At 46.1% G+C, this 23,397-nt stretch overlaps 1 protein-coding gene across 1 annotated transcript in view; it reads left to right on the forward strand.

Moving 5' to 3' along the window:
• Window positions 1–1,762: 1,762 nt before the first annotated feature.
• The window catches only part of LOC139274773 (short transient receptor potential channel 6-like), a 277,996-nt gene continuing 256,361 nt past the window's right edge, over window positions 1,763–23,397 (forward strand). Inside the window, exon 1 of the mRNA XM_070891460.1 lies at window positions 1,763–1,902. Coding sequence (XP_070747561.1) covers window positions 1,763–1,902 — 140 coding nt within the window. The remainder of the gene's footprint in view (window positions 1,903–23,397) is intronic.

Raw genomic sequence — 23,397 nt, forward strand, 5'->3', positions numbered from 1 at the left:
CCAGAGCCCCAACTGCGGCGCTCCACGAGAGAGTGCAGACCACCCGAGAGACTTAACCTATGATCCCAATAAGATGTTGAGGGGGAGGTGCTGCCATGTATGTAACCTTTATGTAACAACACTGCAATACTGTAATATACGTAAGAAATGCGCACCTTGACCACAGTGTGTGAACTTGTGGGAGACACTCCTCACCTGGTCATCCAGGTATATACAGGGAGGTCCCACTCAGGGTCATCACTTCTTGGTCCTGTGAATAAAGGTTTAGGTCATGGAGTGACCTTGTCCATAGAATGTGCCTCGTGTGGATTTGTGGTATTGTGTAAGGACTTTACAGTAAGAGCCTCTGCTATTTCCTCTCTTGCTTTCCTTAGCAGCCTGGGATACATTTCATCTGGGTCTGTGGATTTATCCACTTTGAAAGATGCTAAACCCCTTAATACTTCCTCTCTCTGTTTATTTCATCTAATATTTCACACTCCTTCCTGATTGCAACATTTGCACACCCCTCTCTTCTGTGAAAATAGACACAAAGTATTCATTAAGAACCATACCCATGTCTTCCGCCGCCACACACAGATTACCTTTATGGTCTTAGTAGACCCTATTCTTCCTTTAGTTATCCTCTTGCTCTTAATGTATTTATAAAACATCTTTGGGTTTTCCTTGATTTTACTTGCCAAAATGTTTTCATGCTCTCTCTTTGCCTTCCTTTTTCCTTTTTAATTTCACCCCTGCTCTTATGTGCTTGCCATGGTTGAATAGCTGGCAGTGTGTGCAAGGTGTGAGCCTTGCGACAGGGATAGGTGTTTGAGGGTGAGGTGAAGCTATGCTAGTGATTGCTGGTCGGTGAATGATGCAGGAGTGTTGCATTGAGCAGTGGCTGAGGCCAGTCGTGCATTTGGTGGGATATGGCATTTGAAAATGTATTCACTCATGTGAGGTCGTTAAACTTCTTGCGACACTGCATGCAGGTCCTGGGGACAACACTTGTGGCACTGAGAGCTTGTGCTATTTCCTCCCACAGCCTTCTGGCACACTGCCTGGAAGCCCTCCTGTCCCCCTGCGTGTAGAGGACCTCACGTCCTCACAAATCCAGTCATCTGTGAACCCCCCTTGGCCAAGGCCGACAGTGCCCTGTCAGAAAACCTCCTTGCCCGCTCTGTTGGGGTCATGACTTCTGAGTGACAATGAGGTGCTTCTGCAACAAAGTACCTCCCCTTTAAATAGTGCACCGAGCCAAGGCAAAATATTATTGTCCAGTAGACTGTATCCGATATTGCGCCCCCCTACCAACACACCCTGTTTAATGCTAAGCCAATCAACAGTTTAGCGCTGAGTTAAGCGCTGTTATCATGAGTATGAGCAGACAGCATGAACTTTGCTGTTCCTGAACCACTTTGAACGGGCTTTATCCAATTTCACCCCCAAGTCTCTGACATAAGTTTAATGTATCGGTTGTTTCGCGTCTCCCGTTTAGCATTAGACATCGTACAAAGAATCTGCCCTGATGTGACCTCCGCGCTGTCTGCCACTTCACTTTATGTGGACAGGTCCTGACCAGGACCAGAACCTGCAACTGACACACCAAGAGATATTTCAGACAGGAAAGTGCCGACACACAAATATATGTAACATCTGACGCAGTTGTAGCGTCACTTAAGGACGGCACCAAATCGCAGCCTCCTTGGGGTATAATTGCTTGGTGAAAACGGTTCAAATCTCGGAAATGCCCAGATTGGAATGCGAGAAATCCGAAGCGATGAGTGAGAGGAAGCCGTCGGTCGCCGCGAGTAATTCAGTGACCGTCACAAATGCAGCCAGTAGAAGGGAAGATTATCCTCTAATGAAAAAGGCTATCAATAAAGAAAACTACACGCCTCAGTATGGACACTATTCCTCGTAAGTAAACCGTGCATGTGTCAATTTCAGTATGTATCATATCAATAGAACATTACTGTTGCCCAATTCCAGTATTAAATTGGAGTTACGTATTAAAGTGTGCGAATTATACAAAAATACGGAAATCGTTGGGAAGTTATTAAAGCATTGCTTTAGAATGCTGTTGATCATTTTGTGATTGCCACCCATGTTATTTTTACATGCTGACTTTTACATCCTGTCTGATATTTAGTTTGTTATTTTGATCATGCAACTGTATATCTTAAGCAATGGACCGTAACTAGTTTGAGGCAGAGATTCTCGTTTTTAAATTAGATAATTTAAACAAGCTATTATTTATTTAGAAATTGTGTCACTGAATTTGGGTTTTAAAGGCTTGGGGCAAAACAGCGTCATCTCCCGGTTAAGCAGGCTTTGCGGGGTTACTGGCGGCGTTCACCTTCAGCGCACACGCTATTATACAGCGTGATCCCTAATTTAAGTTTCAGAAATTCGTTTACTTTGTTTAGCCTCGCTCTCAGTAACATGCTGCAGTACACACTTCAACGTAAACGCTTGTTACTTCTGAAACTTCCGCAATAAACGTTCTTCGAAACAGCCAAGATTGAACATCGACATGTTGCGAGATAAAGTTTAATGTGTACATGTCTGACAAATGTTATCAAATATATTTTAAATTATTTGGAAATCTGGAATTTTATTTTTTGTCTAATTCTGAACAAACTATGATATAGTAGTTCTCTAGAACACTTATTATCCTTTGAAGGTTGTTATTTGGAAAGGTTCGTTTTCCAAGCTTTCTGCTACAAAGTCATGGTCGTTTTCCAGCCCGAGCTGCTCCTGATGTGAGTTCAGCTGATCACCAGACGTCTCACAGCCTCAAATCACTGGAGTGAGTCCGTTGGTAGAAGTGTCAGTGCACAAAGAGAAACGTCATTTGAGAAAAGATCAACTCAAACATTTCTGAAGTGATATTAATAGGCCGGGTGTAATGTTTTTGTACAATTCCACAAACTGCTATATCAGTGTTGTTTAGGGAAAGGAAACTCTATTTCAGTGCCTGTTATACTGATGCCTACTGTATATGGTCCACGTCTCTGAGCCATACAGGAGGGCGGGTATCACTACATACAGTAGACACCTCAAATCACCATATACAGTAGACACCTCAAATCACTGGAGAAATGCTACCAACGATGTCTCCGCAAGGTCCTGCAAATCCCCCGGGAGGACAGACACACCAACGTTAGTATCCTCGATCAGGCCAACATCCCCAACATCGAAGCACTGAACACACTCGACCAGCTCCATTGGGCGGGCCACATTGTTCGCATGCCTGAGACAGGACTCCCAAAGCAAGCGCTCTACTCGGAACTCCTACACGGCAAGCGAGTCCCGAGTGGGCAGAGGAAACGTTTCAAGGACACCCTCAAAGTCTCCTTGATAAAATGCAAATTCCCCATCTGGGAGTCCCTGGCCAAAGACCTCCCTAAGTGGAGGAAGTGCATCCGGGAGGGTGCTGAGCACCTCGAGTCTCGTCGCTGAGAGTATGCAGAAAACAAGCGTAGACAGCGGAAGGAGCATGTGGCAACCCAGTCCCACCCACCCTTTCCTTCAACCACTGTCTGTCCCACTTGTGACAGAGACTGTAATTCCCGTATTGGACTGTTCAGTCAACTAAGAACTCACTTTTAGAGTGGAAGCAAATCTTCCTCGATTTCGAGGGACTGTCTATGATGATACTGATGCTTAATCTAAGGGTGTTACGATCTTCCTCCAAATTTCACACCATATCTGTGAAACACTAGATTAAGAATTGTGTCTTGTCTAGTATCCTGTTAAGGATCTCCATCCTTACATCCATCTAAAGAATCTGAATAAACATTTGGTTGGCAATAAAATTAGTGATTATAGGAAAATAGGCACAGTTTGAGCTGATCAAATGTTCCATGGGACACAATGGTTCCAGTGCTGCTGGCGTGGGGATGGACGGGAGTGTTGTCTGTGGAAGGCAATAGTTCAGGGTTAAATAATGGAGATTTGGGATTGATAAGTATTCTTTAGTTTTGTCTAATTGTACTTGGGAAACAATAAGAATCTATGCTGAATTTTCCTTCAGGAAATTGAATAGAAGAGGTAGTCCATGATAGAATATAGTATACAGGGTCTGAGAAAGAAGCAGGCTTGATGAGTGAATGCCCATTTCGAATTGAATGTCTTCTGATGTTCTTATTTGATTCCCACTTTTGAAAGTTACCCACTTATTTCTGCAGAATCAGTCGGTCTATCTACTCCAATAATGCAATATCAATTTTCTCCCTTTGTTTTTAAAGTCAAACAAATTCCAGCCATTCATTTATTTCTTGTATTGTTATAAAATTGCACTGAAACTGATACATTTTTCCTCTCATCGCTCTCATTACTAGAAAGAGGCTACTCTTCCTGCTAATCATTTTTTTCTGTCCTTTATAAACATTTTAGTATCTACTATATACAGCTTACATTCATTCTCAGGGGGTTGTGGGGCTGGAGGAGATTACAGAGCTAGGGAGGGGCGAGGCCATGGAGGGATTTGTAAACAAGAATGAGAATTTTGAAATTGAGGCATTGCTTAATGGGGAGCCAATATAGGTCAGCGAGTACAGGGGTGATGGGTGAATGGGACTTGGTGTGAGTTAGGACACGGGCAGCCGCGTTTTGGATGACTTCAAGTTTATATAGGATAGAATGTGGCAGGCCAGCCAGGAGTGTGTTGGAGTAGCCAAGACTAGAGGTAACAAAGGCATGGATGAGGGTTTCAGCAGTAGATGAGCTGAGGCAGGTACGGAGACGGGTAGGGCAATGTTAGGGAGGTGGAAGTAGGCGGTTTTAGTTATGCTGTGGATATGTGGCCACAGTCTCATTTCAGGGTCAAGTATGGTTCAGTCTGGTTCAGCCCCAGACAGATGCGAGGGAGAGGAATGGAGTCAGTGGCCAGGGAACGCAGTTTGTGGTGGGACTAAAAGCAATGGCTTCTGTCTTCCCAATATTTAAATGGGGAAAAGATAAGATTAATATTTTAAAGAAATAAGGTAAATAAATTATAAAATAAATACATTTATTGATATGGATCCCAGTTCAGTATAAATTATATAATATAAGGAAATTACACAAAAAATATTCGGGAACCCAGGAGAGGGCTCTGAGCTAGTTAGAGTGGGTGAGAGCTCAGATGAACAGAACCCCAAGAAAGGATGCAAAAGGCAGGAAGCAACAGAGCAGAGCAGCACTGGGGTAAGTGTAAACCACAAGGTGATAGGAAGGGACAATATGTATGAATATAAAGGGGCTGCAGGAGGGGTCAAAACTAAAAATCATGGTTTAAAAACTAGTATTAAAACACTTCACCGAAACGCACGCAGCATTCGAAACAAAGTAAATGAGTTGACGGCACAAATCATTACAAATGGGTATGATTTGGTGGCCATTACTGAAACGTGGTTGCAGGGTGGCCAAGACTGGAAATTAAACATACAGGGGTATCTGACAATTCGGAAAGATAGACAAGAAGGGAAAGGAGGTGGGGTAGCTCTGTTAATAAAGGATGATATCAGGGCAGTTGTGAGAGACGATATTGGCTCCAATGAACAAAATGTTGAATCATTGTGGGTGGAGATTAGAGATAGTAAGGGGAAAAAGTCACTGGTGGGCGTAGTTTATACGCCCCCAAATAATAATTTCATGGTGGGGCGGACAATAATCAAGGGAATAATGGAGGCATGTGAAAAAGGAATGGCAGTAATCATGGGGGATTTTAACCTACATATCGATTGGTCAAATCAAATCGCTTGGGATAGCTTTGAGGAGGAATTCATAGAATGCATACGGGATTGCTTCTTCGAACAATATGTTACAGAACCTACAAGGGAGCAAGCTATCTTAGATCTGGTCCTGTGTAATGAGACAGGAATAGTAAACGATCTCCGAGTAAAAGATCCTCTTTAAATGAGTGATCACAGTATAGTTGAATTTGTAATACAGATTGAGGGTGAGGAAGTAGTGTCTCAAATGAGCGTATTATGCTTAAACAAAGGGGACTACAGTGGGATGAGGGCAGAGTTGGCTAAAGTAGACTGGGAACACAGACTAAACGGTGGCACAATTGAGGAACAGTGGAGAACTTTTAAGGAGCTCTTTCATAGTGCTCAACAAAAATATATTCCAGTGAAAAAGAAGGGCGGTAAGAGAAGGGATAACCAGCCATGGATAACCAAGGAAATAAAGGAGAGTATCAAATTAAAAACCAATGCATATAAAGTGGCCAAGGTTAGTGGGAAAAGATTGGGATTAGTTAGAAGATTGGGAAAATTTTAAACAACAGCAAAGAATGACTAAGAAAGCAATAAAGAAAGGAAAGATAGATTACGAAAGTAAACTTGCGCAAAACATAAAAACAGATAGTAAAAGCTTTTACCGATATATGAAACGGAAGAGAGTGACTAAAGTAAATGTTGGTCCCTTAGAAGATGAGAAGGGGGATTTAATAATGGGAAATGTGGAAATGGCTGAGACCTTAAACAATTATTTTGATTCAGTCTTCACAGTGGAAGACACACAAACCATGCCAAAAATTGCTAGTCATGGGAATGTGGGAAGGGAGGACCTTGAGACAATCACTATCACTAGTGGGGGTAGTGCTGGACAGGCTAATGGGTCTCAAGGTAGACAAGTCCCCTGGTCCTGATGAAATGCATCCCAGGGTATTAAAAGAGATGGCGGAAGTTATAGCAGATGCATTCGTTATAATCTACCAAAATTCTCTGGACTTTGGGGAGGTACCATCGGATTTGAAAGCAGCTAATGTAACGCCTCTGTTTAAAAAAGGGGGCAGACAAAAGGCAGGTAACTATAGGCTGGTTAGTTTAACATCTGTAGTGGGAAAAATGCTTGAAGCTATCATTAAGGAAGAAATAGCGGGACATCTAGATAGGAATAGTGCAATCAAGCAGACGCAACATGGATTCATGAAGGGGAAATCATGTTTAACTAACTTACTGGAATTCTTTGAGGATATAACAAGCATGGTGGATAGAGGTGTACCGATGGATGTGGTGTATTTAGATTTCCAAAAGGCATTCGATAAGGTGCCACACAAAAGGTTACTGTAGAAGATAAAGGTACGCGGGGTCAGAGGAAATGTATTAGCATAGATCGAGAATTGGCTGGCTAACAGAAAGCAGAGAGTCGGGATAAATGGGTCCTTTTCGGGTTGGAAATCGGTGGTTAGTGGTGTGCCACAGGGATCGGTGCTGGGACCACAACTGTTTACAATATACATAGATGACCTGGAAGAGGGGATAGAGTGTAGTGTAACAAAATTTGCAGATGACACAAAGATTAGTGGGAAAGCGGGTTGTGTAGAGGACACAGAGAGGCTGAAAAGAGATTTAGATAGGTTAAGCGAATGGGCTAAGGTTTGGCAGATGGAATACAATGTCGAAAAATGTGAGGTCATCCACCTTGGAAAAAAATACAGTAAAAGGGAATATTATTTGAATGGGGAGAAATTACAACATGCTGCGATGCAAAGGGACCTGGGGGTCCTTGTGCATGAATCCCAAAAAGTTAGTTTGCAGGTGCAGCAGGTAATCAGGAAGGTGAATGGAATGTTGGCCTTCATTGCGAGAGGGATGGAGTAGAAAAGCAGGGAGGTCCTGCTGCAACTGTACAGGGTATTGGTGAGGCCGCACCTGGAGTACTGCATGCAGTTTTGGTCACCTTACTTAACGAAGGATATACTAACTTTGGAGGGGGTACAGAGACGATTCACTAGGATGAGCCTTATGATGATAGGTTGAGTAGACTGGGTCTTTACTCGTTGGAGTTCGGAAGGATGAGGGGTGATCTTTTAGAAACATTTAAAATAATGAAAGGGATAGACAAGATAGAGGCAGAGAGGTTGTTTCCACTGGTCGGGGAGATTAGAACTAGGGGGCACAACCTCAAAATACGGGAGAGCCAATTTAAAACCGAGTTGAGAAGGAATTTCTTCTCCCAGAGGGTTGTGAATCTGTGGAATTCTCTGCCCAGGGAAGCACTTGAGGCTCGCTCATTGAATGTATTCAAATCACAGATAGATAGATTTTTAACCAATAAGGGAACTAAGGGTTATGGGGAGCGGGCGGGTAAGTGGAGCTGAGTTCACGGCCAGATCAGCCATGATCTTGTTGAGTGGCGGAGCAGGCTCGAGGGGCTAGATGGCCTACTCCTGTTCCTAATTCTTATGTTCTTATGTAATCATCATTGTCATTGGCAGACCCTTGAGATCTAGGAAGGCTTGCTTCCACTCTAAAAGTGAGTTCTCAGGTGACTGTACAGTCTAATATGGGAATTACAGTCTCTGGCACAGGTGGGACAGTCATTGGACAAAAGGGTGGGTGGGGAGTCTGGATTGCTGCACACTCCTTCCTTCGCTGCCTGTGCTTGATTTCTGTATGCTCTCGGCGCCGAGACTCGAGGTGCTCCACTTAGAGCTGTCTGGGGCCAGGGATTCCCAGGTACCGCTTCAGGTGAAGGATCCCACCTGAAACATTTATTTTTCTCTTCTTGCTGACTGGCCTCTGGTGCATTTCCAATACTTTTTCTTTTTATTTTAAATCTCTTGTATTTGTTTCTTTGAATTTTATTTCTATATTCCTGTTTGTTTATTTTTTGAGCAGATTCTATAGGAATTTGTAAGATGCCTCAATAGATAAATAGCTCTCAAATGAATTTTTGTATTACCACAGACCACAGCTACATTTCAAACAGTCATTTATGGCATAGACATCATCTTTCAAAATGATTTTTTCTTAAATATTGATGTGTTTAACCAAAACAGTATATACTATTGATAAATGTTTGAATCTTCAACATGAATAAGCATGGTCTGAACAAATTTCTCTCATTTACATTGCAAAACATTTATTAGTTGTTCGGCTTTCTTTCACATTCAAACCCATTACAATGTTAAATGAAGAGGTAATAAATATGAAAAACTAAATTCTCAAAACATTGTATGCATCAATTAAAATGATGAATCTTTTAACAGACAGATATATGATATTAGTTGCCATAAATCATGTGAAAATAATAAAAAGTTTAGGAGAAATTGATATATGCTGCTTGCAGTGCTGTCTTTTCTTTATGAACCAGTATATTAGTGTATATAATACGATAAATGTAAAAGGAACGGTATTAAAATAATATGCTGGGCTCTTGGGTAGAAAGTTGTTTGATAAACATGAAAGAAAGGTTTAGGGTTGCTCGGATTGGAGAAAGGTTGGAGATGGTGTATGCCAGGGATCATTGATGGATCCACTTTTGTTAGTGCTATGCATAAATGATTTAAACTTTAACATAGGGAGTGTGATGTCAATTTTGCTGATGACATAAAAGTAGCATGGTTCTCAAAATGCATTACCTCTCACTTCTCTGCAGTAAATTGCATCTGTTACCTGTCTGCCTATTGCACTAAGCCATCTATGTCTTAAGTTTTAAGTCTTTCTCACTGTTTGCCAAACCTGCTACTTTTGTGTCATCAGCGAATTTTGCTATCATGCTCCCTATATCCAAGTCTGAATAATTTGTGTATAGCATAGGAGTGTACACTCACTGTAAAGATGCTGAAATGTATGGATGCATCGAGTGACCTCAGGTTCATAATTCCTTAAAAGTGCAAGTGCAGGTAGGTAAAGCCATAAAAAAGCATTTGGGGTTTATAAATGGGGCATAAAGTGCATGAGTAAAGAGGTGATGATTAGTTTGTATGAACCAATGCTGAAGCCACAATTAGAGTTGTGTGTTCAGTTTTGGGTGCCACAATATAGAAAATACAGCGTAGATTTATCATCAACAACTTATATTTATATAGCATCTTTAACATAGTGAAACGTCCCAAGGCGCTTCTTAGGAGTATTATGAGGGAAAAAATTTGACACTGAGCCGCATAAGTAGAAATTAGCACAGGTGACCAAAAGCTTGGTCAAAGAGGTAGGTTTTAAGGAGCGCCTTAAAGGAGGAAAGAGAGGCAGAAAGGTTTAGGCAGGGAGTTCCAGAGCTTGGGGCCGAGGCTGAGGAATCACACAGCAATGCGCCGTCAAAAACAATCAGCAGGCACCGGACTGGTGTGAAGAATAAATTTTGCCCTACCTGACCACCATTGCCATTAAATATCACTCCCCAAGTGGCCAGCCGAGATGACATGCTTCCTGCAGCTGCCGTTGTTGATGCCCGGTGATGCTGCAGGGGGCAGGAGTGACTATCACATCCGGGTCGGTAGCGAGGAACTACACACCGGATGACGTCATGATCTACGGGACACAAGAGAGCGAGACAGTAAGTGTTAACACCAGCGCAAAACCACCAGGGAAGTTCGCGGGCTTCGGTGAATTCACTGCTCCTGGTCGGTAACCTCTTAGCGCCCCGTTACTGCCCCCTGCAGGCGCTAACAGGAAGTGCAAAGCGGTCGAATTACTCCCCCCTAGTGTTTTCCTTCAGACATCACAGTGCTGAAAAATATGGATCTCTTTACTTATTTCCTGTCTCTAATCTGGGACTGGAACCTGTAGAACCACCCATTGTTCCCAGAGAATGAATCTCAAGCATTTGGGAATATCACATTTCTTAAAACCATTTGCCATTGGATATCTTCCATTTGGCTCTTCCTCCCCTTTTACTTACTCGCAGCTTAAATATTTTCCAATTTGAATAAATCGGTTCTGGACTAGCCTCATCTATTTACATTTCCTAACTGCATGACCATCACTTCTCATTCTCTTTTACATTCTTTCTCAAAGCTCTTCTGATTTTCAGTTGTTCCACTGCTGAAACTATCATTTGTTCCTTTGTGAAATCCAGATTCAATTGGTCCAGTGCTTTCCTGGCTGGCTTCCTCTTATTCAGGATAAACTGCCCCATCTATCAGGAGAAAGGTCCATTATTGGATGTACACTTGTGGTTCATGAGAAGGAAGATGACATGGGAAAAGGTGGAAATTTTGAGAGCTGTTGAACAAAAAATGCTGGAGGATGTTTAACTAGTGGTGTGATTGGAATTGCTGAAGAATGAAATGAATACATCTGGGGTGGTGGGAGGAGAATTGACATTGTCCCAGGTTAAAGCCAGCCTCTGTAAACCCATCCAAAACTCCAGTAACTATATTCTATCCCACGCCAAGTCCTTTCCACCATCGCCCTTGTCCTTGGTGATCTACATTGGCTTTTGGTCCTCCCAACGCTTGAAATTTAAAATTCTCATCCTTATATTTAAATTCATTCATTGCTTTGCCCCCCTCGATTGTGTGTCAGCTGTGGCTCAGTGGGTAGCACTCTCGTCTCTGGGTCAGAAGGTTGTGTGTTCAAATCCTACTCCAGTGCAGTGCTGAAGGAGCGCTGCACTGTCCGAGGTGCCATCTTTCGGATGAGACATTAAACCCATATGCTCTCTCAGCTAGATGTAAAAGATCCCACGATACTACTTCAAAGAAGAGCAGGGGAGTTATCACCTCGTGTCCTGGCCAATATTAATCCCTTAATCAACATAACACAAAAACAGATTATCTGGTCATTATCGCTTTGCTGTTTGTGGGAGCTTGCTGTGTGCAAATTGGCTGTTGCATTTCCAACATTACAAAAGTGACTACACTTCAAAAAGTAGTTAATTGGCTGTAAAGTTCTTTGAGATGTCTGGTGGTCATGAAATACGCTATATCAATGCAAGTCTTTCTTCTCTTTTCTTTTCTCTCAGCAATCCTCCACCCCCTTACTCTCTGTTCCTCTCACCCTAGACTCTTATACATTTCATCACCTGTTGTTGTGCCTTCAACCATGTGGTCCCACTTTCTGCAATGTTCTTGCTACACCCTTCCACTTTTCCACCACCCTGTCCTTTAAAATTCTCCTTGAACAAGGTTTTGGTCACCCCATTTAATCTCTCTCTCTTTGTTGATATCTATTTTCTTTTCTCTGTGTAGCATCTTGAGATGTTTTACTATATTGAAAGTGTTATATAAATGCATGTTGCTGTTCTTCTGTTTCATCTTTCTTATGATGCAGCTACATTGCTGGTATCATTTTTGGAGCAGTATGAGTGGACTGTGTGGAGCTATACTGCCTGCTTGCACCATTCTTTAATCAATGAAAGCATAACGCTGCACATATTTAAAGCCTCTACGCATTAGCAAAATTTCCTCACCTTGATTGAGCTCTCACAGCTTATCATGGGAGGTTGTTTTTGCTTCATTGCTTTTGATGGAGAATACTTGGAGGAAGAGGAGCTGCAGCAACATCATCATCATCATCGAAGTCGAGGAAGACTTACTTCCACGCTAAAAGTGAGTTCTCAGGTGGTGGTACAGTCCAATGCGGGAATTCCAGTCTCTGTAACAAGTGGGGCAGTCAGTGATTGAAGGAAAGGGTGGGTGGGGAATCTAGTTTGCCGCACACTCATTCCGCTGTCTGCGCTTGGTTTCTGCATGCTCTCTGCGACAAGACTTGAGGTGCTCAGCGCCCTCCAGGATGCTCTTCTTTGTAAGAGAAGGGCAAAATTCATGGGAAATCACCCCCCCCCCCACCCCCCAGTGTTTGGACTCATTGGAAAGGAAATTTAATTTGAAACTATCTAGCTGAAAGTTTGAAATCCTAAAATGCTCATGGAAGAAACTACGAACTTGAATCGAATTTGGGATTCGACAAGACAAATTAAGTCTGTGGGCAGGTCTAGAGAACTAAAGAAGCCAGTTTGATTGTTGAAACTGTCTGGGGCATTGAGACTAAAGTAAATTGCCTGGAAAATGGATACTCGAAAACCCTTCTCCACAAGAGACATTAACATTGCAATAATTAACTCAGAGATGGCCAGCCATCAACCTGAACCTGGAAAGCCATTTTCAGACTATGCATAAAAACAAAAGGCCCACTCCAGCATGCATGCAAAACCCAAGCACAAAGAACATTGCGATTACCAAGCTAATATTTCCATCAAGAAACAGATTTAAAAGATCAACCCATAGAGACATATTAACTTTTAATGAGCCTGCCAAAATATTACAAAGAAATGTCAAGCCCACCAAAATTAAACAAAGAATTTTGGTCTGATTTTGGTGCGAAGATTAGGACAGCTCCTACAGTATAACAGGCCTCTGTTTTAACAAAGGGTGTGCCATACTACGCCTATGCCATCAAGAAGGGAGAGAAAACAACGCGACAGTTGTAAACTAACTTCTCCAGCCTCGACGTCCTGAAATCAAAAAGGAAGGAAGAACATCACCATTGTGGCAGCAATTGACCACAGCCAACGTGGTACCCCTAAAAACCACCACGATCGAACAACCTCGAAACAAAACTTCACAAGGAAGAAACCGAAGAATCGAAAGTTTCCACTCTACAATCTAGGCCTGACTACCAACCGGTGAAAACATTACCTAAAAAGACTTGAAACCTATTTCTAACGAAAGAAAACGGATACTTACCCTACAAATCCAAAACGCGCCCTACCGCACCAGCGGACTCAACCCAACTGAGGATTGCGCAGTAAGATGTCCTCTCCGACGTTCGATGTATGGCAAGCAGAATCTACAGAATCCAACGAACCCCGAAACCATGAACTACCGCTAACTGACCAGAAAGGATTGGTAAGCATAGTCCCTGGAGTCTAACCTAGCCAGTATTAGGTATTTGGGAGGTGGGAGGTGTAATTTTCACTGCAACCCCTTTGAATGTGTGAAGTATTGTTCTTTATTAGTGTAATTATAAGTGTGACATTGTATTTTCTTATCTTAATAAAATCAAAGTTCTTTTGCACCAAACCAGTGGTCTTTTGCATTTTATCACATCCCCCAAATAAATCCAGAGTCTAGAACCCAAGGGAGTGGGAGTGATTCAAACCACTCAAGTAGATCAGAGGTGAACCTGACCCCCGGGACCACCCCTTACAAAATGGCGACTGTGGCAGGTATAAGGGGTGTGATGCAGAGAGTGCTGGCTTGGGAGAAAGAACCAAGATGGAAGAGAGGATTTCCTCCGATGTGTATACGAAGGTCAATGTCACTAAAGAATGGGTGCTTGGTCTATTGCGCACTGAGCGTCCAGTTGATGCTGTAGCCCAGTGGACAGCAAACAAGGACCATAAAGAGTCGTAGAGAAGGCAATTTGGTTGGTCTGTCTACAGCGACAGGTCCAACTCCTAGACAACACCGTTGAGTCACTACAGGCAGAATTATGGGAATGCACAGAGACATCACAGGAAAGGGCTATGGCAGAAGAAAGGTTATGGGGAGAACTCCGTAAGCTAAAACAGAGATAGACCCAGCTAATGGAAAGGTTTAAGAACAGCCAGGACTATTTTCAATGTCAGGTTATCGAGGCTAAAAATAATGAAAAGATACTGCGGGAGGAAAGTGCTCGCCTCACTCTACAAGTAAAAGAGCTGGAGGAAAAATTAAGAGACATACAGGCAGCATATAAAGTAGCTAGTTCTAATGGGTTTGAGTCAGGAGACCACGGTCCCTGCCAGCAACAAATCAAAAGTTTAAACCTTGCTCTGTGCAAGGCAAAAGGCACGGTATGCCTAATAAACCCAGGTACGGCCCAGGTAAGCCTGGAAGAGAAGGAAGAAACTGTTCAGCCACCACCTGTGGCACCGGTGATTACACCAGTTCAGCAGCAGGAGGGGCGAACGAGTTGCTGGGCGGACAGGATAGTGAAGCACCACTACCTGTAGCACTGAGTTTCAGCTCGGCTTGGCAGCAGGGAGGAGGGGTAGGCAAGCCAGAACAGGAAGAGCCCGAACCAGGGCCAATGTGCCCGGTCCGACAACAGAAGTTTGGCCCGCCCACCAGTGCCGGGGTTCAAGGGCCCTGGAAAGTCAATTTGTGGTACCCCGCACTCCCCAACAGCTTAGGGCTATGATAAGCCACCTGGAGAAGCTAACTCCAAAGGGAGACCCCTTGGTTCACTTTATGGAAGTGGAACAGGAAGGGGATATTAATGAGTGCGATGATGCCGAGATAGCAAAGATGCTCCTCCTATCCCTGGACGGCAAGCTGTACCAGTCCCTCTCTACTGAGAGCAAAAGGGGACAAAGAACATTTGCCGCCGTCCAGGAAGACATTTTAGGAGCCATGGGCTGTAATGGTGGGAGTCCCTTCTCCAGAGTAGAGAAAACTGCAGCTCACAGGGGAAATCCCGCAGGCCTTCGCAGACAGACTGTGGCCTGTATACCAGAGCGTCTGTGCAGGGGACCTCGACCGAAATCACTTAAGCCGGGACGAGAGAGCCCACTGGTTCTGAAACCTGGTAAGAAACAGCTTACCCTGAATAACAACCAAGGCTGAGGCCTGGTTTGACCCAAGAGATCCCCAGGCCACCGAACAGGGAGTGGTCAGGCAACTGACCCTAGCCTACCGGAATGGCCGGGGGATGGAAGAGCACCCACCCAAGGGAAGGGCCCACAAGGTCAGGCCACGTCAGGATAGGAGGGAATGGTGCCACGAGGGGGGCAACCCCTCTGATACAAACGTACCTGCTTTGGGTGCGAAAGAGTGGGCACTGGAGAAAGGATTGTCGAAATCCATGGAAGAATAGCGTAGGGAAGAATTCTCCAGCCCCTGCCCAAAAGACCAAGCCCGAGAAGCCAGTCCCTCCCCACTCGTTTGATACCTTCCTAACTGCGCACTGTACAATGCTAGATGACCCTGGGAGGATAGCCACCGCTACCGGCACCGAAACCCCATCTGCCCCATCCTAACCAAAACCGTGACTAGGACAGGCGCAGCCTGTGTTTCCTCGAGTACGATGTGCGGGGGAGACCGAACGTTCAGATGGAAGTGGAAAAGGTAAAAGGGACTTATCTGTTGGATACCGGTGCCTCAAGCACCCTCGTCTATGCAGCTAACCCTGCCGCCTCACCTCTGTCTAGCGGGGTCCCCTACAGCTTGGTGGGTTTCACAGGCACGGAGCAGACTGGCTCATTCTCCATTCCGCTCTCTATTCGTTTCGGTACACTCCACACTGAGTGGACTTGTGTCCTGATGAAGTATAAACAGAAAGGGAGAGGGATCCTGGGGGCTGACTTCATGCTAGGCCACGGGATCCTAGTGGATTTAAGAAACCATTTGTCTTTGGGGGCCAGTCTGCACGGGACAGGAGAGTGAGATGATGGTTATCCCAGAAATACGGGGTAAAGGGACGCTGTGTGCACTATGAAGCCAAAGGAAGATTACAACCTTGAATCACTGGTCAGTAACATTCTGATAGAGTACCAAGAGTATGTGAGGGCAAACCTTGCAGCTTTTGCCACTCACAAACACGACTGTGGAAGAATAAACGGGGTTGAGGTTAGCGTGGATGGGGACCCCATGACCCGACCACAGAAACAGTATAACTTCCCCAGGGAGGCAGAGGCAGACATGGAAACAGCCTTGGATTTTTAGGTTAAACAGTGGGTATTGAGACCAATAGCTACCCATGTGAACTCTCCATTGTGGCCGGTTAAGAAACCGGACAACTCCTGGAGAGCCACGGTGGACTATCGAGTACTCAACCGTAACATCCCCGCCTGTGCACCCACCGTTGCTGCCGTCGCCAATCTCATTGGAAGTATCCCAGCCTCCGCGACCACCTTCACGGTGCTAGATATTTCCAACGGGTTCTTGTCCATACCTTTAAGAAGGGAAGATCAGTATAAGTTTGTGTTTACCTTTGCAAACTGTCTCCCTCAGGGCTTCCACAACAGCCCCAGTATTTTCCACCAGTATATGGCCAACTGTTTAAAGAGCTTCAGCAGACCCCAGCAGCTGGTACAATATGTGGATGACCTGCTCCTGTTCACCGATCAGGGGGAGGAGCATGGCCCACTGCTGGCTGAGCTCGAGCTGCTGAAAGAAGAAGGGTTTAAAGTAAACCCCAAGAAGGCACAGATCGGCCTGAAGGAAGTAAAATTCCTGGGACTGGCTGTGCGTGCTGGGGAAAGAGCCATTGACAAAGCTAGAAGGGAAGCAATGCAGAAGTTACCCGCCCCCAACACAGTAATAGGAGTAAGATCTTTTCTAGTTCTAACCGATTACTGCAGAGACTTCATTGAGGATTGTGCAGCCACCGCAGCCCCTCTGCTCCGACTCCTACACAAGGGAGTGGAGTGGGAATGGGACAGGGTTCCGAGACAGCATTTATCCAACTCAAGAAAAACCTGCAGACCGCGCCAGCTCTAAGGGTCATCAATGGGGGTAAAGAGTTTTTCCTGGAGGTAGCAACTAGTGGGGACAGCCTGAGCGCAGTACTGCTCCAAGAGCGGCACGGCTGGCTGAGACCAGTGGTCTACTCCTCCAGCATACTCACGGACGTGGAGAAGGGATTCTCCAACTGTGAGCGGCACCTCCTAGCCACTCACTGGGCTGTGAAAAGATCACTGATCTTCACAGGGGGGTCCCCTATCACACTCCTTACCCACCATACGCCCACCCAAATGCTCCTGGATGGGAGAATCAAGGACGGGACAGTGAGCAGTCCCCGCATTGCTCGCTGGCCCCTGCTCCTCTCTCAAATGGATCTAAGGGTAAAGGGTCTCTGTGAGCCAAGACTCGCAGCCAACATGATCTATCCAGGGACAGCCCACTGGTGTTCCGTAGAAGGGGTATGGGAAATTAGCATAAGCTTTCGGGCTGGGCTACACCCCACAGGCCGAGAGATCAATGTGGACGGTTCAAGCACGGTATCTGTGGGTGAACGATTCACAGGTTGCGGAGTTTATGACCCAGAGGCAGGCATTGCCTTGGCGATTAAACTCGCCAGTACTATGAGCGCCCAGCACGCTGCGGTGGTGTACGTAGTCACACGCCCCAAAGAATTCCCTACCCCATAAACGATTTGCTCGGACAGTGTGTTCACATGCAATTCATGTATGGAGTACCTGGCTATCTGGTCCTGTCACGGATACACATCTGCAGACGGGAGACCCCTGGCAATTCAGCCCTTACTGGAAAAGATCATGACAGCGGTAGGGGAGGAAGGGAATATTTACATACATAAAATGAAGGCACATTCCACCACAGAACCCCGTAGCGAGGGAAACCAGCAGGCTGACATGTTGGTCAAGCAAGGTGCTCGCATGGGCAAGCTCTGGGATCCGTACAACCCAGGCCCCATTGCAGCAGTCGGGGCAGGATTGGGACGGCAGGGAGGGCAGGGGTAGCTTTGCCCCCGGACCTAAAAACGGTTCAGACTCAAGACCCCGTCCTCAAAACTGTCCTGAACACGCTAGCTAAAGGGGAAAGGGTAGATGGCCCGTACAGCACTGCAGCAATTGCCATTAAAGAAGGCATGCTGTTCAGGGGGGAGCAATGGGTATTACCGCAACAACACCGGAGAGAATTCCTCCAGCTGGCCCACGAGGGTCCAGGAGCAGGACACCCCGGACCTGAGATCACTTGGCAACGGGTGAAACAGACAGGGTGGTGGCCAGGACTCAGGGAAGATGTCCGCGAGTTCTGTGCTGGCTGTCTGGTGTGCGTGGCCAACAACCCCGACCCCCAGAAAAGAAAGGTGTCTATGGGACATATCAGGAAGGTAGAGGGACCCTGGCAGTCAATCCAGATCGATTACATCAGACCCCTACCCACAGCCCAGGGAGGCTACAAGTACTGCCTAGTATTGGTGGGCATGTTCACCAAATGGGTGGAAGCCTTCCCATGCTGAACAGCCACTGCCCTGGGAACAGTGAGGATCCTGGTCAGAGAAGTGTTCTCTCGATGGGGACTACCACATTATGTGGAGTCTGACCAAGGGAGTCACTTCACCGGGCAGGTGATGCAGGAGACCCTTAAGGTACTCGGCATCAAAGGGAAATGGCAAGTCGCCCACAACCCGCAGTCATCCGGGCCTGTGGAGCATTTAAACCGCACAATCAAAGAAAGGCTGTGGAAAGAGACAGGGGACTCACCCAAGGGGTGGGTAGAGGTCCTACCACTGGTCCTCATGGGGATCCGGGCCAGCCAGTCAAAGAGCACGGGGTACTCTCCATACGAGCTCATGACCGGCAGAGTCATGCGAACCCCCACCCATGTGTTAGCCCCAGTACTCAAGGAAGGTCAGCTTAGGGAAGCGAGCCGGGACAGCTTTGTCAGGAATCTGTTTGAACACCTTACATAGATTCACTGGCAGGCCGCTAACAACATGGAAAAACAGCATCAGAGCAACCGACTGCTGCTAGAACCCCGCAAACACCACGAATGGGAGATAGGGGACCAGGTTATGGTGAGGAACTATGCTAGAGTAGGGGTCTTTGAGGCACTGTACATGGGACCATATCACATTGTCAACAAGGCAAGCCCCATGGTCTATGCCATAAAAATGCCCCGCCGTACAAAGTGGTTCCACATAAACTAGTGCAAACTTTTCAACCCAGGGGCAGCAGCTAAACGTAAGGGACAGCCAAAAACAGTAAACCGTACTAAAGACAGGGACCCCGAGCCAGCAGCGCCCGACTGTGGAAACCCCACAGGGGACATGGCAGACCCACAGACTGCACCTAGAGGGCCGGTGGACTGTGTTACTGGAGGAGCTATCCCCCCAATCATTTGGGACTCGGACGCACCCCCAGTTGCCAGAGTCTTAAGAAGGACTCCCCGCACACCACGGCCAAAGACACCATGGTAACCAGCCCCCCAATTTAAATGTTTCAGCCCCGGGAAAGGGACCAGCCGCGAAAGGGTACCGAAGGTCGGGGACCAGACTGCAAGCAGGGACCCCCAGCCATTAGCCTCGGGCAACGAGGGAACCCCAGAAAATATGGTGGTGGACCAGCCACCAATTGGTAGTCCCCAGCCTGCAGCCCTCGACCAGGCAGAACCCCCAGGGGACAAGATGAACCATGCAGCCACCCCCAAAGGAGCGGTGTGCTGCAGCACCAGAGGGAGTGTTCCCCCGATAGTGTGGGATTCAGACCTACGTCCGGTCAGGACACTCCGGGTCCTGCGGTACAGGCCGACTTACTACCGGCCCCGCTGGAAACCCAGAGACCAGAGGAGAAAGGGGAAGGACAGGAATTAATCTGGCCACCTGGAGACGGATGGCAGATGTACATATATATCTGTTTTTATGAATTGAAGTATGTTTACCAAGTATCTAGCGTAGTGTCGGATTATCTGTGTAATGATAGGAACATATGTAATAGTTATTGGGGAAAATGTGTAAAAGCCCATCCAAGGGTAAGAGAATGAATCCACCTGTGCAGCTATTAAAAGAGGCACAGGCCAGGTAACACCGGGGAGTAGGAAGAATTTACCGGTATAACTATTAAGGAAGCACCAGTAAGATAAGAGTAAAATGGCTGTGAGACAAAAGTTAAAGGCAGACACCAGTTCCATAGGGAACCGAATAAGACAGCCAGTCAATTAAAGACTGTATTGTGTGTCTGAGAAGAACTGAGCCCAAATTGGAACTTGGTCATCTTTGTCAAGCCAGAGAGCTTTTCTCAGGGCTGGACAATCTGTTTTTGTGCCCCTACAGGAAAGAGAACAACATGAGAAGGGTCCTGTTCCTGCTCGCCCTGACGAGGAGACGTGGAAGAATCCCTCATTTATGGGTGCTCAGGAGAGGGAGCACCAATCGTGACTGCAGGGGGCGGCACACCGGGTGTGGAAGAACTCGCCGTTTACGCCCGCGAGGGAAGGTGTCCAGGGTGAATGGGATCTAATTCTATCTGCTACTCCAACCAGGAAGGGTTTACCTATGGGGAGGCCTCACTTCCATGCCCCCAGATACGGATCATCGCTGCCCGAGTCAGTGTTACGGAGGGAAAACGTGTATGTTTGACTTGCAAAGGAAAGATTCCCCTGGGAAGATGATGGTGGCTCAGAAAGCTCAGCAAGAATGCGTGGGACCAGAAATCTGACTGGGAAAGACTCGATAATGATACGTACCGCACCATCACGGGGACACGGGGAGGAGTAAAAATGTGTTGGGACAAGTGGTGGGAATCTGAACAGGGAATTTATGTTTACATGTGGGGATCAGAGAACATTTGCCCCGCAAGCATATTGATCCCTTCGCTAGGCAATGGCAAGATGAAGGGGAAGGGATGGGGTGGGACTCCAGCCTACATGGGTGCGTGGTCCCACACTCCCCACTCCCAATTAACGCCACCGAACTAAGAGCACACATTAAGAAACCCCTGCCCACGACCCCACCAATACGCACAGTAATAGAAAGGTGTCCTACCACCACCAAGGGACCAGGGAATGGATTAGTATAGGTACCGAGTGTACCAGGGGGTACACTATGCAGTAGCTTCAGTAATTTTAAACCTTACCAGGGTACACTTACCTGCATGGTGCCCGAAGGAAACAGAGCTGCTATACCAGGCCCTACTTAGAGAAATGTTCAAGAAATTTTACAAGTTAGACTTTGGGAATGCAGACAAAGCAGATTTATACATCCTAAATGCTAGGGACACCATGGGCATGGGGAGACCTAGAAGGGGCATCATAAATGATGTTTTTACTGCCTACAATTTAGGATCCTCTGTAATAAATAGCCTAGATGATATAGAACTACAGACACAGATAAACGGTCTAAAGAACCAATTGAGGAAAACCCTGAAACAAGAAAACACAGTAGTAGGTTCAGAGCTACACGAGGACTAGGCTATGACCGTCCATTTGAAAGAAATTTTGGCTGTGCTGGAAAAACATGCACAGACAGTGAATGAACTCATACAGGAGGATAGGAACGCTTCGGACCAGGCTGCACAGAACGAGGTGTGCGTGCTGTATGGGGCATGGTTGTTGGGCGAGGGCCGCAACAACCTGGAGGATTTAAAACAAGGTTTAATCCCCTCCTGAATCAGTAACAAGCAACTCACAGCCCTCCACCCTTACAGTAATTCATTAAGCCCGTGCCAACTCCGCCTAGCCTCTGAAGCCTACCCTGTCCCAGTAGACTGTGGGAAATCTAACCACACCATTATGGGAATAGTACTAAGGAAGCCTGTCATGGGTGGGACATCCCGACCCACACCGGTATACTGGGTGGAGAACATTGGAGTTATTCAGGGAGGTGCTCACATTTGTTTCGCAGCGGTCCCACCCTATGTCATAAAGTGGGAGCACGCTGACTGGCACTGACCTCTCCAGGTGCCAGAGCCGGGGTGCACACATAATATTGTGTCCCCAGTACTTGAGTGCCCATTCTAAGTCACAGTGTGGGTTTAAAGCTGCTGGTACACAGCCTATTAACTGTACATGGAGGTAATGGCACAAGACCAGGTCCCTCCACAAGTAACATACATAGGGGGTGGGACATATTGTGTCACCACCAGTGCGCCCCACTACCAACATGGACACTTCTGGTGTCCGGGCAGTGACAGCAGTTTTTGCTTCAAACCTGAGGCATCAGTTCAAGTGGCCCAGGAACGGATTGTCCCCATTCCTGAACCCTCCACTGTCCACCTCACTGTGAAGGAAAACATTACAAACCTGCAAGATTATGTTGTGCATTTTGGCTATGTAATTCCCCCTCCACCCGAACATCTTACCGCTCTGCTAAAAGCTGTAATAAACTTGCAAAAACATTTCTATACTGTAGAACAGAAAACAATTGAGATAGGGAAAAATTTCACGATTATTCTTTACTTATGGTGTCTCACTTGCCGAGTGAAACGCAGAGGCCATCAGGTCAGGCATCAAAGGGTGCTGCACATTCCCTGGCTGAACTTGGGAATCGCGCAGGGAGGGGTGACATCATACTATCATGTTTAATTTATGTTTACACAAATATCGAGTGTTGTAAGAGCGTTACTTAAGATCATGTTTGACTATGTACCTTTTATTTTTACTGTACTAAAAGTTGTGTTTGACTATATATCGTTATTGTACTGTGAAAACAGAGTAAAGGAGGGGCGTCGGACCCCTCTATGGTATGACCGAATTGTAATGATTGTATTCACCCGTAAACTGTATTGCATTTCAAAGGGGGATGCACGTTAATGTTTAGCTAGATAAATACAGGGAAGATTGACTCTCTGGAAATCAGGAATTTTGCTCACCTAGCATGACACTCAAAGTGTGTAGAGTGTCACAGCGGGGACTGTAAGAGAAGGGCAGAATTCGTGGGAAAAGCCCCATCCCCCCTGTGTTTGGAATCATTGGAAAGGAAATTTAATTTGGAACTATCTACCAGAAAGTTCGAAATCCTAAAATGCTCACGGAAGAAACTACGAACTTTAATCGCACTGGAGGCGGTATTGGACCTCGTCATCGATGTCTGTCCTTGCTGATAGTAGACTCCTGAGGTATAGAAAATGGTCCACGTTGTCCAAGGCTGAGTCGTGGATTTTGATGACTGGGGAGCAGTGCTGTGTGGTGGAATTAGTTTGGTGGAGGACCTTTGTCTTCTGGATGTTTAGTGTAAGGCCCATGCTTTTGTACGCCTCGGTGAAGGTGTTGACAATGGCTTGGAGTTTGGCCTCTGCCTGTGCGCAGAC

The sequence above is a fragment of the Pristiophorus japonicus genome, chromosome 10 (genome assembly GCF_044704955.1).
Source record: "Pristiophorus japonicus isolate sPriJap1 chromosome 10, sPriJap1.hap1, whole genome shotgun sequence".
Lineage (NCBI taxonomy): Eukaryota > Metazoa > Chordata > Chondrichthyes > Pristiophoridae > Pristiophorus > Pristiophorus japonicus.